Here is a 13,856-nt window from a genome sequence, read left to right as displayed (position 1 = left end):
GTTTAGATCAAAGCATATTCACGTGTTAGAATGGCCCAGTCAAAGTCCAGACCTAAATCTATTTGAGAATATGTTGCAAGAGTTGAAAATTATAAAGGTATAAATTTATTGTTTACATACAAACAAACAGGTACACAGATGCATATGTAGCATTATTTGAGCAAACAGTACTCAATCATTGATGAAGTACAGTTACATGGTATCCAAATCCGTATTAATAGAGGAGTCTCATTGTTACCTTCTAAGTTCCAGTATGATGATCAAGAGTCAGCTAATATTTTTCAAGAACTCAAGGAGCAGGTGGTATAGTGTGATCTGAACTAACCCAGGGCTTCCAAATCTTATGAAATTTTTTTGGACAACCTCTGGCCTCAAACGTCAATTTGTATAAAGGTATAGCTTGATTGACTATAGTATAGAACAGGATAATTCGAAGAAAGGTTTGCACATTCTTAGATGTACCGTCATCATCTATATATCCTAGCAAGCATCTCAAGGGGTTACAGATGTTAGGCAACTGAGTGAGGGAGCTGATAAGGGCCGACCACATTAAATGGAAAAATGTGCCACCAGCCATGCCACATCGGGAACATGTTGCGGAGGGTAGTCTCTTTAATCCATAGAGTAAACAAGGAGTAAAGTAGGACCTGTATAATAATTTGGTTTGATTAACTTTATCTCGGGAAGAGATGACAGACAATACCTGGAGGGGAAGCACTTACCGACAAACATCCTCTGTCAGCTCCAGTATGTCAGAGCGCCATTTATTTTCTGTGGTGCTAATCCTAGTTGTTGTAGTACGTGGAAACGAGTTTGGTGTGAGAAGGGTCAGTTGCAAGACTTGAAAATTGCTGTTCACAGACGCTCTCCATCCAATCCGACAGAGCTTGAGCTATTTTGCAAAGAAGAATGAGCAAAAATGTCACTCTCTAGATGTGCAAAGCTGGTAGAGACATACCTAAAATAAAACTTGCAGCTGTAATTGCAGCTAAAGGTGGTTCTACAAAGTATTGACTCAGGGGGCTGAATACAAATGCACGCCACACTTTTCACATATTTATTTGTAAAAAATTTTGAGAACCATTTATCATTTTCCTTCCATTTCACAATTATGTGCCACTTTGTATTGGTTTATCACATAAAAATCCCAATAAAATACATTAATGTTTTTGGTTGTAACATGACAAAATGTGGAAAATTTCAAGGGGTATGAATTATTTTTCAAGGCACTCTAGGTATATATTAAATGATAGAAACAGAATATCAACCAAAAATCCAGAAAAAACACATAAAACAAATGCTATAAATTGAGTTGCAGTTCAAGTGTGTAAAATACAGTAAGTATTTGATCCCCATGCAAAACATGACTTAGTACTTGGTGGAGAAACCCTTGTTGGCCAGCACAGAGGTAAGACGCTTCTTGTAATTGGTTACCAGGTTTGCAGTTTGCACACATCTCAGGAGGGATTTTGGTCCACTTTTCTTTACAGATTTACTCTAATGCCCCCTACACACGGTCGGACTTTGTTCGGACATTCCGACAACAAAATCCTAGGATTTTTTCCGACGGATGTTGGCTCAAACTTGTCTTGCATACACACGGTCACACAAAGTTGTCGGAAAATCTGATCGTTTTAAACGCGGTGACGTAAAACATGTACGTCGGGACTATAAACGGGGCAGTGGCCAATAGCATTCATCTCTTTATTTATTCTGAGCATGCGTGGCACTTTGTCCGTCGGATTTGTGTACACACGATCGGAATTTCCGACAACGGATTTTGTTGTCGGAAAACTTTATCTCCTGCTCTCCAACTTTGTGTGTCGGAAAATCCGATGGAAAATGTCCGATGGAGCCCACACACGGTCGGAATTTCCGACAACACGCTCCGATCGGACATTTTCCATCGGAAAATCCGACCGTGTGTACGGGGCATTAGTCCATAAGGTTTCTTAGCTGTCGCTTGACAACTTTTAGTTTCAGCTCCCTCCATAAATGTTTTATAGGATTAAGATTTGAAGACTGACTAGGCCACTCCATGACCTTAATATGCTTCTTCTTGAGCCACTCCTGTGTTGCCTTGGCAGTATGTTTTGGGTCATTATCATACTGGAAGACCCATCCATGATCTATCTTCAATGTTCTGGTTGAGGAAAGAAGGTTCTCATCCAAAAGTTTACAATACATGGCACTGTCATTTGGCCCCTTAATGCGGCAAAGTTGGCCTGTACCTTTAGTAAAGAAACAGCCTCAAAGCATAATTTTTTGATCCCTGTGCTTGACTGTAGGGATGGTGTTCTTAGGGTCATAGTCAGCATTTTTCTTCCTCCAAACACGGCGAGTCGAGTTAATGCCAATGAGCTTATTTTTGGTCTCATATGACCACAGCATTTCTCCCAATCCTTCTCTAAATCATTTAGATGTTTATTGGCAAGACTGTACATGTGCCTTCTTGAGGAGGGGGACTCGCCATGTTTGGAGGAAGAAAAATGCTGACTTTAACCCTAAGAGCATCATCCCTACAGTCAAGCACTGAGGTGGAAACATTATGCGTTGGGGCTGCTTCTCTGCTAAAGGTAGAGACTAGGGATGAGCCGAACACCCCCCTGTTCGGTTTGCAGCAGAACACGCGAACACTGTTAAAGTCTATGGGACACTAACATGAATAATCAAAAGTGCTAATTTTAAAGGCTTATATGCAAGTTATTGTCATAAAAAGCGTTTGGGGACCTGGGTCCTGCCTGGGGGACATGTATCAATGCAAAAAATGTATTTAAAAGCGGCCGTTTTTTCGGGAGTAGTGATTTTTTTAATGCTTAAAGTGAAACAATAAAAATGAAATATTCCTTTAAATATCATGCCTGGCGGGTGTCTATAGTAAAGTGGCGCAATTTTCCTGTGTTTAGAACAGTACCACAGCAAAATGACATTTCTAAAGGATAAATTGTCATTTAAAACTGATCACGGCTGTAATGAATTGTCGGGTCTCGGAAATATAGATAAAATAAACATGGGATCCCCCCCCCCAGTCCATTACCAGGCCCTTTGGGTATGGTATGAATATTAAGGGGAACCCCGAACCAGAATAAAAAAAAAAATTGCATAGGGGTCCCACTAAAATCCATACCAGACGCTTCGGGCAATTGCCGCCAATTTGACATGCGATTTGACATGTGAAATTGCATGTCAAATCGCACCAATGTGAACCAGGGCTTAAGTAGAGTAAAGTTTAATAATGTGTAAAATGCTACAATGAAACATAACATTTTTGATGCAGTGTTTTGTGTTACTGTATTTAAGTCACTCATTATGTTGCACAGGACAATCTGGATTTAAGTGACCTGCACGTCCCAAGAAAAGCTAACTTATCTGTAGATAATGGCACTCTGGGTTCTTCTCTCAGTTCCAGCACATATTCATTGCAGGATTTGGGGACAAGTCCAGTCCTCAAGGGAAGCATTAGGGAAAGGTCTGTAACTGCATGATTATACTGTTGACTTGTTTGTATTTTTCTGTGGATTCACTTCATCTACAGATTTCCTATCTGTATATTTCTATTAACCTAATTGGTTTCTTGTGTTATGTTTTGTCTTCGATTCACTGTTTTATTTATTTGGGGAAAGATTAATTTCACCCTGACAGAGGCAACACATTTTTGTTTTCTGGCACCTACTTGAAAGCAAATCCATTCATCTCTATTATGAAGTTGAAGCATTGTCATTCACGTATAACACTGTCCTGTGTATTTTCACCTGTCAAAGTCCAGTACAGTTATAAGGATTGTTGTGTGTGTATCATGGCTCCACTGCAACTGTTAAATATACACTCATACTTGTGAAAATGGCCGGTGATGGATGAACTGTCTCTCACTGATGTGGTTCATCTCTAACGGATGACGTTCATTTTAGGATTGACCACTTTCTTCTTTGTGAGTCCAGTGCAACAATGTAGCTATTGTTTAAAAGTTTTAGTTCTCAACAGTTTTTCACTTCAGTCTTCTTTAACCACTTGCTTGCTGGGCACCTAAACCCACCTCCTGCCCAGACCAATTTTCAGCTTTTGGCGCTGTCAGTTCTTTGCGCGGTCATACAACACTGTATCCAAATTAAATTTTTATCATTTTTTTTCCCACAAATAGAGCTTTCTTTTGGTGGTATTTGATCACCTCTGCGTTTTTTTTATTAAAAAAATTAAAAAAGACAGATTTTTAAAAACAAAAATACAAAACCATCTTATACTTTGTTAATAAATTTTGCAAGCAGGTAATTTTTCTCCTTCATTGATGTACGCTGATGAGGCTACACTGATGAGCACTGATAGGCTGCACTGATGGGCACTGATAGGCTGCACTGATGGGCACTGATAAGGCAACACTGGTGGGCACTGATAAGTGGCACTGGTGGGCACTGATAGGTGGCATTGGTGGGCACTGAGAAGTGGCACTGATGGGTGGCACTGATGGGCATTGATAGGTGGCACTGATAGCTGACACTGATGGGCACTGAGTGGTGACAGTGATGGGCACTGATCGGCACTGGTAGGTGACAATGATAGGCAGCACTGCTAGGTGGCACTGATGAGGCACTGATTGGCACCACTGGTGGGCATTGATAGGTGGCAATTGTGGGCACTAATAGGTGGCACTAATTGCTGGTACTTACGTACTGTGGGCACTGATTCATGGCACTGTGGGCACTGATTCATGGCACTGGCAGGTGGCACTGGCAGGCGGTACTGGTGGGCACATATGAGGCTCTTCCTCTTCAGGACTGATGTCCCTTCAGACAGAAGCCAGTGATCGGCTTTTTTTCTCCTCATGCTGTCAGCGTGAGAAGAAAATAAAAACGATTACCGATCACATGACAGCTGATCATGTAGTAAGGGGAGGACGTCAATAGACATACTCCCGGCAAAGTAGATCTGCGCTGTAGCCGTCATTCGGCTATAGTGCGGATCTGAAGCAGTTAAAGTGTATCTAAAGCTAAATCTTTTTTGTACTTTTAAAATTGAATGGGGTTGAATTTTGACCTCAGTCAGGTTTTTTTTTTTTCCGTCTTTATGCCTGCTGAAGAGACTCACCCTGTCTATTTGTTCAGGTGACCATTATTGCTGAGAATGATATTGAGGAATGAATCCAAAAATGTAAGTTGCCACTGGAACATGCATTGAACAGAAAATGCAATTTTCCAGTGAGGACATTTTTCCAGTAACAACTGTTTAAAGCCAGGTACACTCTGTTTGTTTTTTTCGTTCAACCCGCGGGTTGAACGAAAAAAAACTATCAGCTTCGGTCTGAGACACTGTACTTACCATGCAAGGTTAGTCCAGTGATCTCCCCGGCTGAGCTGTTGTGTTCTGATAGGGGGACGCCCCCCCCACCAGAACACTGTGATTAGCGCTCTCTGCCATTGGCTGAGAGCACTGATCGGGAGTCGGTGAAATGCCTGATAGACCGACATACACACAGGCAAAATGTCAGTTGTTATTTTTTGAACCGGCAAATGTCTTCCAACATTCTGCCCGTGTGTACTGGGCTTTAAAGGGCATTTCCCTCTCTATGAGGAGATATCCTTTTTCTTTGTCGGGTCTACAGGAAAACAAGGTAAGGAAAATCTCCACAATGGGACACAGATGACAAAAAAGCGATAAGCGTTATTTCCTTTTTAGACTTTATCCAAAACTAGAAAAGGTTTAGTTTTTTGATCTACTTCATCATCTTATGACATATCTTATACCTTACAACAATCACAGGGATGGAAACCTGATTCATTCTTCTCTAGTAATGTGCTCAGATTAAGCTCAGACTTATCCTGAATACATTTTTTGTTCTTTTATTTACTGGTATAATAGAATATATCAGGGATATGCAATTAGCGGACCTCCAGCTGTTGCAGAACTACAAGTCCCATGAGGCATAGCAAGACTCTGACAGCCACAAGCATGACACCCAGAAGCAGAGGGATGATGGGACTTGTAGTTTTGCAACAGCTGGAGGTTCGCTAATTGCATATCCCTGGAATATATCATTACCCATCAAATAATGTTCACGTTTTAAAAAGGTCAATGTGAATGTCTGGGCAATAATAACAAAACCAAGTATTTGGTTGACACCAACTATGAACACAGTTTTGATAACAGCCTCAATAGTCAATGTAACCATTAGATTTCCAAACTTCATGTTTTTCAGATTGCAGGAAATAGAAACTAGTTTGAGTTGAAGATTTAGCCCAACTTTTTTTCCTGCGTTTTGGCCATAGTAGGGAACAATAGAACTTTTTGGTTTTATCGCTGTCTGCTTTCTTTTGCTTTCTTTTTCTTATGGCCACACAGATAGTGAGGGGAAATCTTTCCAATGGTGACACAGACAACAATACAAACCCAACAGAGGGTATGTCCCTTCCTCACTCTTACCAACATTAAAAAAAAAAAGGTTTGCCTGGAGCTGGGCTTTAACAGAGCTGATAAAAGTTACTGTGCCTTTTATAGCCTATTGAAATTCTCCTTGTATTGCTTGCATTTGATCTATATATTATTGCATGCTCACAACACACAGAACCTATAAAGTTGTGAAGGTTATTGACCCATATAAATAACATTTCACATATTACATGCCATTATTCTGTAAATGATATACTGTAAATGACAAACATAACTGTCCTAGAGGGGAATTAATGTATAGAACCATCACTATTTCTCATTATCCATTGCTGTAGAAAATATTAAACTGTTGCCATATCTTAGACATTACTCCCCTTCTGAGCACTAACCTATAGTGGTGTGATCAGGCTTAGATCAACGAGGTGATCTCAGCAGATTAGTTTCCTGTTTTGTTTTTTTAAACAATCTTTATTGAGATGTCACACAGACATCTCATAAAGTTCAATTGCCAGCTGTGCAGTGCGAGGCAGTGGATTGCTTTGCACTGCACTACGCGGAAAAATAGTACAACATGCAGTACTTTTTTAAGTGCATCGGGCCCACACACCACTGCAACACAGTGAACCGGGCACTTAGGAGGCAAGGCATTTTTCCATGTCCATATGGTGGGACTGCGCTGGAATAGCTGCCCAAAGAAGTTCCACTGCATCTGGTTTGAACCAGCCTTTACTGTTTAATTTTACCTGTTATTTCTTATGTGATCTTATTTCTAATGTGTCATTTTTTTTTTTTTTTTTATGTTTTTTATTTCAGATTCCGATCTGACAGTAACACCTGGGAGTCTATACATAACCGAGTGCGTAATCTGCTATCCACTCACAGCGCCAGACAACTGCTATCTAAAGTAAGTAAAACAAAACACTGAATTAATTGTGGTCTTATACACATTTTGCAGTCTTACAACCTCAAATATAGGTGGGTTTACTTTAATTTGCGGTTGTAACACTACAAAATGGGTCACTTAGAAAAACCACCTTTGGCTGCAGTTACAGTTGTGAGCCATTCAAGTAAGTCACTACTAGCTGTTAATATCCAGGTCCTGCGTTTTTTGCTCTTTCTTGGAAAAAGCTCTGTTAGGTTGGATGGGGACTGTATTTGTCTTGTTACCCATTATCTCCTATACAGAAAGCAATGGGAAATTCAACATTTTTCAGTTGTCACAGAGGGTAATAGAAAAAGTTTTAATGATTAAACCCTTTGCTTTGGAGAAATCTTCTCTTTCTGCTGTGTTCCTGGCACTAAAAATAAAGAGAAATTTTCCCTACAGGACAGACAGAAAAAAAACCTGACGGGGTTGTATGAATTCCCTACTCTAACCAAAACTAAAAGGAGGTTTTGGCTTTACATAAATTTTAAAGCTATTGTAAAGGCACAATGTTTTTTACCTTCATGCATTCTATACTTTTTAAAAAAAAACCTTCTGTGTGCAGCAGACCCCATAATACTTACCTGAGCCCCCTCTCAATCCAGCCTTGCCTCTCTGGGGACTCGCAGTCTTGATTGGCTTTTGGCAGCAGTGGGAGCCATTGGGTCCCGCTACTGTTAATCACAGCCAGTGAACCAATCAGGAGATGGAGGGGGTGGGGCCAAGCCACGGCTCGGTGTGTGAATGGTCACACAGAGCTGTGGGTCGGGAGCACGCCTGCTTGGGTGCCCCCACAGCAAGCTGCTTGCTGTGGGGGCACCCGACAGGAGTGAGGGGCCAGAAGCACCAGTGGGGGACCAGAGAAGAGGAGGATCCGGGATACTCTGTGCAAAACCATTGCACAGAGCAGGTAAGTATGAAATGTTTGTTATTAAAAAAAAACAAGGCTTTAATATCGCTTTAAGACATGTTTAATGGTTACTTAATCTAATGTTTCATCTACTTATGTCTGGATAATTAAACTGTGATTGATTGAGTGTAAGATATTAGTTACATTAGCAACCAATAAAAATATCTCACCCATTCTCTAGCCTGCACTAGTAGCATAAAAAGGAGCATCTGACTGTGTGCTGAATATTTTCAGCAATGTGAATGGTTATTCCATAAAACAGTATGGTTCTAGGAAAGCATCCTTAAAGTGACTATAAAGTCAGAAGGTTTTCTATGCATTAAGATAAAAAGCCTTATGTGTGCAGCAGCCACCCTTAGCACCCATAATACTTACCTGAGGTCCCTCTAGCTCCAGCGATGTTGTGGGATTGTCTCAGCCATCCGTGACTCCCCTCCTCATTAGCTGAGACAGCATCACAATGCCATTGGCTTCTGCTGCTGTCACTCAAAGTCAGTCAGCCAATGAGAATAGTAAGGGGGTGGGACCAAGCTGCAGCTCCATGTATGAATGGACACAGAGAGCTGTCACTCGGCTCGGGTGCCGCCATAGCAAGCTGCTTCCTGTGGGGGCACCCAACAGGAGGGAAGGGCCAGGAGAGCCGAAGAGGGGCACGAGAAAAGGAGGATCCGGGCTGCTCTGTGCAAATCCACTGCACAGAGCAGGTAAGTATAACATGTTTTTTATTTTTAATTTTTAAAAAAACGAGACTTTACAATCACTTTAAGAGAAGAAAATGTCTTATATATAATGTTCTGTATGCTTTCACATGCACAAATATAGTAAATGTAACTTAATACTAAAAAGTTATGTTAAATACTTTTAGGATATTACTAACAGTGAAGCGGATCGTATCCTTGAAAGGACATCAAGGAAGTTACTGAATAGTAGTTTAGATGGAAACATATTCTAGTAAAGTAAGGTAAAGTTACATGTGCTTTTTCACTTAAAAAACCTTGCAATTTCTATCTGTTGATTTATTTGTAAAATTGTGGAAAAGATATATTTTAATTTTTTGGCATGACATGTTTAACCACTTGCTTACTGGGCACTTAAACCCCCCTCCTGCCCAGACCAATTTTCAGCTTTCAGCGCTGACGCACTTTGAATGACAATTGCGCGGTCATACAACACTGTACCCAAATAAAATTTTTATCATTTTTTCCCACAAATAGAGCTTTCTTTTGGTGGTATATAATCACAGCTGGGATTTTTATGTTTTGCTAAACAAACAAAAAAAGATGGAAAATTTTGAAAAAAAAAAAAAAAAATCATGTTTCATAGTTTGTTATAAAATTTTGCAAACAGGTAATTTTTCTCCTTCATTGATATGCGCTGATGAGGCGGCACTGGTGAGCACTGATAGTCTGCACTGATGGGCACGGATAGGCACAGTTAAGGCGGCACTGATGGGCATAGTTAAGGCGGCACTGATAGGCACAGTTAAGGTGGCACTGATGGGCACAGATAAGGCGGCACTGATGGCCACTGATGGGCGCTGATGGGTGGCACGGATGGGTGGCCCTGATGGGCATTGATAGGTACCACTGATGGGGGGCACTGATGGGCGGCACTGATGGGCACTGATGGGGGGCACTGATGAGTGGCACTGATGGGCAGTGATGGGGGGCACTGATGGGCACTTATGGGCACTGGTAGGTGACACTGATGGGCACTGATAGGTGGCACTGATGTGCAGCACTGTTCTTGTGGCACTGATTGTGGGCGCTGATGGGTGGCACTGTGGGCGCTGATGGGTGGCACTGTGGGCACTGATGGGTGACGCTGGTGGGCACTGGTAGGTCTAGCCTATTGCTAGGTGTCACAGATGATCGCCGTGATCGGGACTGATGTCCCTCTCACGGCCGCCTGTGGTCGGCTTTTTTTTTCCTCCTCACACTGTCAGCGCAAGGAGAAAAAATAGCCGATTACCGGCTCTGTTTATATCACATGATCAGCTGTCATTGGCTGACAGCTGATCACGTGGTAAGGGGTCAGGACCGACCCCTTACTCCGATCTGTGATCAGGCGAGTCTCATAGACTCGCTGATCACCGAGCGCGCGCCCTGCAGGGGGTGCGCAGGCCGCTCGTGCACGGGACGACGTCAATAGACGTCGTCCCGGCAAAGCAGGTCCGCGCTGTTGCCGTCATCTGAACTGGTTAAGATTATTCAGAACATCTTGTTAATTAACTCTTTTGCTGCCATTTTTTCCCCTTTTTTGTACTGCTGCTAAAATGCACATTTTAAGCCCAAACCCCAAAAACATTATATATACTGAAGGCAAAGACCTTGGAGAACAAAATTGTGGTAGTTGCAATTTGTTGTATCATACTATATTCACACCACTGTTTATTAAACCTCTAATTTCAGTAAAAATACACTCAAGTGAATTTTAGTGCACACAAACGCAATATAATAAAATACTCCATGTAAACCAACACATGTGAAATAACCCAAAATCAATCCCCAGCCATATGAATGTGCAAATGTCCATTCAGTCTTGAAGGTTGTATTACTGAAAACCTAAATAATCGTGAATAAAGTGAAAATGTCCAAAACAAAATTGTTAAGTCCATTAAAAGTATAACAGTGTTTCCACCTCTGTGTTCAGTGTTTCTCAGATGGGTAAACAAGGCTTACCAGAAAATAATTTATATATATACAGTGGGGACGGAAAGTATTCAGACCCCCTTAAATTTTTCACTCTTTGTTATATTGCAGCCATTTGCTAAAATCATTTACGTTCATTGTTTTCCTCATTAATGTACACACAGCACCCCATACTGACAGAAACACACAGAATTGTTGACATTTTTGCAGATTTATTAAAAAAGAAAAACTGAAATATCACATGGTCCTAAGTATTCAGACCCTTTGCTCAGTATTTAGTAGAAGCACCCTTTTGATCTAATACAGTATTGAGTCTTTTTGGGAAAGATGCAACAAGTTTTTCACACCTGGATTTGGGGATCCTCTGCCATTCCTCCTTGCAGATCCTCTCCAGTTCTGTCAGGTTGGATGGTAAACGTTGATGGCCAGCCATTTTTAGGTCTATCCAGAGATGCTCAATGGATTTAAGTCAGGGCTCTGGCTGGGCCATTCAAGAACATTCACAGAGTTGTTGTGAAGACACTCCTTCGTTATTTTAGCTGTGTGCTTAGGGTCATTGTCTTGTTGGAAGGTAAACCTTCGGCCCAGTCTGAGGTCCTAAGCACTCTGGAGAAGGTTTTCGTCCAGGATATCCCTGTACTTGGCCGCATTCATCTTTCCCTCAATTGCAACCAGTCGTCCTGTCCCTGCAGCTGAATAACACCCTCACAGCATGATGCTGTCACCACCATGCTTCACTGTTGGGACTGTATTGGAGAGGTGATGAGCAGTGCCTGGTTTTCTCCACACATACCGCTTAGAATTAAGGCCAAAAAGTTCTATCTTGGTCTCATCAGACCAGAGAATCTTATTTCTCACCATCTTGGAGTCCTTCAGGTGTTTTTTTAGCAAACTCCATGCGGGCTTTCATGTGTCTTGCATTGAGGAGAGGCTTCCGTCGGGCCACTCTGCCATAAAGCCCTGACTGGTGGAGGGCTGCAGTGATGGTTGACTTTCTACAACTTTCTTCCATCTCCCGAATGCATCTCTGGAGCTCAGCCACAGTGATCTTTGGGTTCTTCTTTACCTCTTTCACCAAGGCTCTTCTCCCCCGATAGCTCAGTTTGGCTGGACGGCCAGCTCTAGGAAGGGTTCTTGTCGTCCCAAACGTCTTCCATTTAAGGATTATGGAGGCCACTGTGCTCTTAGGAACCTTAAGTGCAGCAGAATTTTTTTGTAACCTTGGCCAGATCTGTGCCTTGCCACATTTCTGTCTCTGAGCTCTTCAGGCAGTTCCTTTGACCTCACGATTCTCATTTGCTCTGACAAGCACTGTGAGCTGTAAGGTCTTATATAGACAGGTGTGTGGCTTTCCTACTCAAATCCAATCAGTATAATCAAACACAGCTGGACTCAAATGAAGGTGTAGAACCATCTCAAGGATGATCAGAAGAAATGGACAGCACCTGAGTTAAATATATGAGTGTCACAGCAAAGGGTCTGAATACTTAGGACCATGTGATATTTCAGTTTTTCTTTTTTAATAAATCTGCAAAAACGTCAACAATTCTGCGTTTTTCTGTCAATATGGGGTGCTGTGTGTACATTCATGAGGAAAAAAAATGAATGTAAATAATTTTAGCAAATGGCTGCAATATAACAAAGAGTGAACAATTTAAGGGGGTCTGAATACTTTCCGTCCCCACTGTACGTATATATATATATATATATATATATATATATACACACACACAGTTAGGTCCGTATATATTTGAACACAGGCGCAATTTTCATACTTTTGGCTCTGTATGCCACCAGAATAAAATGAATTTGAAGTGCAGACTTTCAGCTTTAATTCAAGGGGTTGAACATAAATATAAAATACAAATTTTAGGAACTGCAACCATTTTTATACACAGTCCTCCCATTTTCAGAGGCTCAAATGTAATTGGACAAATGAATATAATCATAAATAAGATGTGCATTTTCAATATTTTGTTGAGAATCCTTTATTGGCAATGACTGCCTGAAGTCTGGAACCCATGGACATTTCCAAAGACTGGGTTTCCCCCTTTCTGATTCTTTGCCAAGCTCTAACTGCAGCTGTCCTCAGTTGTTCTTTGTTTGTGGATCTTTCTGCTTTTAGTTTTGCCTTCAGCAAGGGAAATGCATGCTCAATTAGGTTGAGATCAAGTGATTGACTTGGCCATTGCAGAATATTCCACTTCTTTTCCTTCAAAAGCTCTCCTGGGTTGCTTTTGCAGTGTGTTTTGGACCATTGTCCATCAGTACTGTGAAGTGCCGTCCAATCAACTTTGCTGCATTTGGCTGAATCTGGGCTGACAGTAGATCTCTAAACATTGCAGAAATCTTCCAGCTACTTCTGTCTTCTGTCACATCATCAATAAACACCAATGACCCAGTGCCACTGGAAGCCATGCATGCCCATGCCATCACACTGCCTCCACCATATTTTACAGATGACGTGTGCTTTGGATTGCTTTTAGGAAAAGTCCTGAAAGCAGTATTTTTGGGGCATTTTGGGAGAGCAGTATACTGCTCTCCCAAAACGCCCTGCCTATTGAAATGAATGGGCAGTGCTTCCGAAGTGCTTTTCAGGCAATGCGGCACTTTTAACCCATTCTTCGGCTGCTAGCAGGGATTAAGAGTGCCCCGCTAGCGCCCAAAAAAACGCCGCTGTAGTGTGAAACTGGCCTTAGGCATATTGCCTATGCCAAAGGTCCCCAAGTGGTTAGATAAAATATGATCCGTTTTGGACAAACAGATAGATAGATAGATAGATAGATAGATAGATAGATAGATAGATAGATAGATAGATAGATAGATAGATAGATAGATAGATAGATAGATAGATAGATAGATAGATAGAAATTAACAGTTATCTTTGTGATACCCTGACTTCTCTCATAGATTATAATATGCAACTGGGGTTAGACGGCCGAATGGGGTCAAGGTGAAATAAAAAGGTGCATTCTTAGTTTTTAAGCCTTTC

The 13,856-nt window shown here is 41.4% G+C and overlaps 1 protein-coding gene across 1 annotated transcript in view; it reads left to right on the top strand.

Moving 5' to 3' along the window:
- Nucleotides 1-13,856, top strand: part of SPATA6L (spermatogenesis associated 6 like) — a 112,086-nt gene that overhangs the window by 95,348 nt on the left and 2,882 nt on the right. The window contains exons 11-13 of the mRNA XM_073634966.1: nucleotides 3,321-3,469; nucleotides 7,192-7,282; nucleotides 9,079-9,174. Coding sequence (XP_073491067.1) covers nucleotides 3,321-3,469; nucleotides 7,192-7,282; nucleotides 9,079-9,165 — 327 coding nt within the window. The 3' untranslated portion in view covers nucleotides 9,166-9,174. The remainder of the gene's footprint in view (nucleotides 1-3,320; nucleotides 3,470-7,191; nucleotides 7,283-9,078; nucleotides 9,175-13,856) is intronic.

Source organism: Aquarana catesbeiana, linkage group LG01 (assembly GCF_042186555.1).
Source record: "Aquarana catesbeiana isolate 2022-GZ linkage group LG01, ASM4218655v1, whole genome shotgun sequence".
In the NCBI taxonomy this organism is placed as follows: domain Eukaryota; kingdom Metazoa; phylum Chordata; class Amphibia; order Anura; family Ranidae; genus Aquarana; species Aquarana catesbeiana.
The sequence above is the reverse complement of the archived record's forward strand: the minus strand, read 5'-3'. Positions and strand labels throughout refer to the sequence as shown.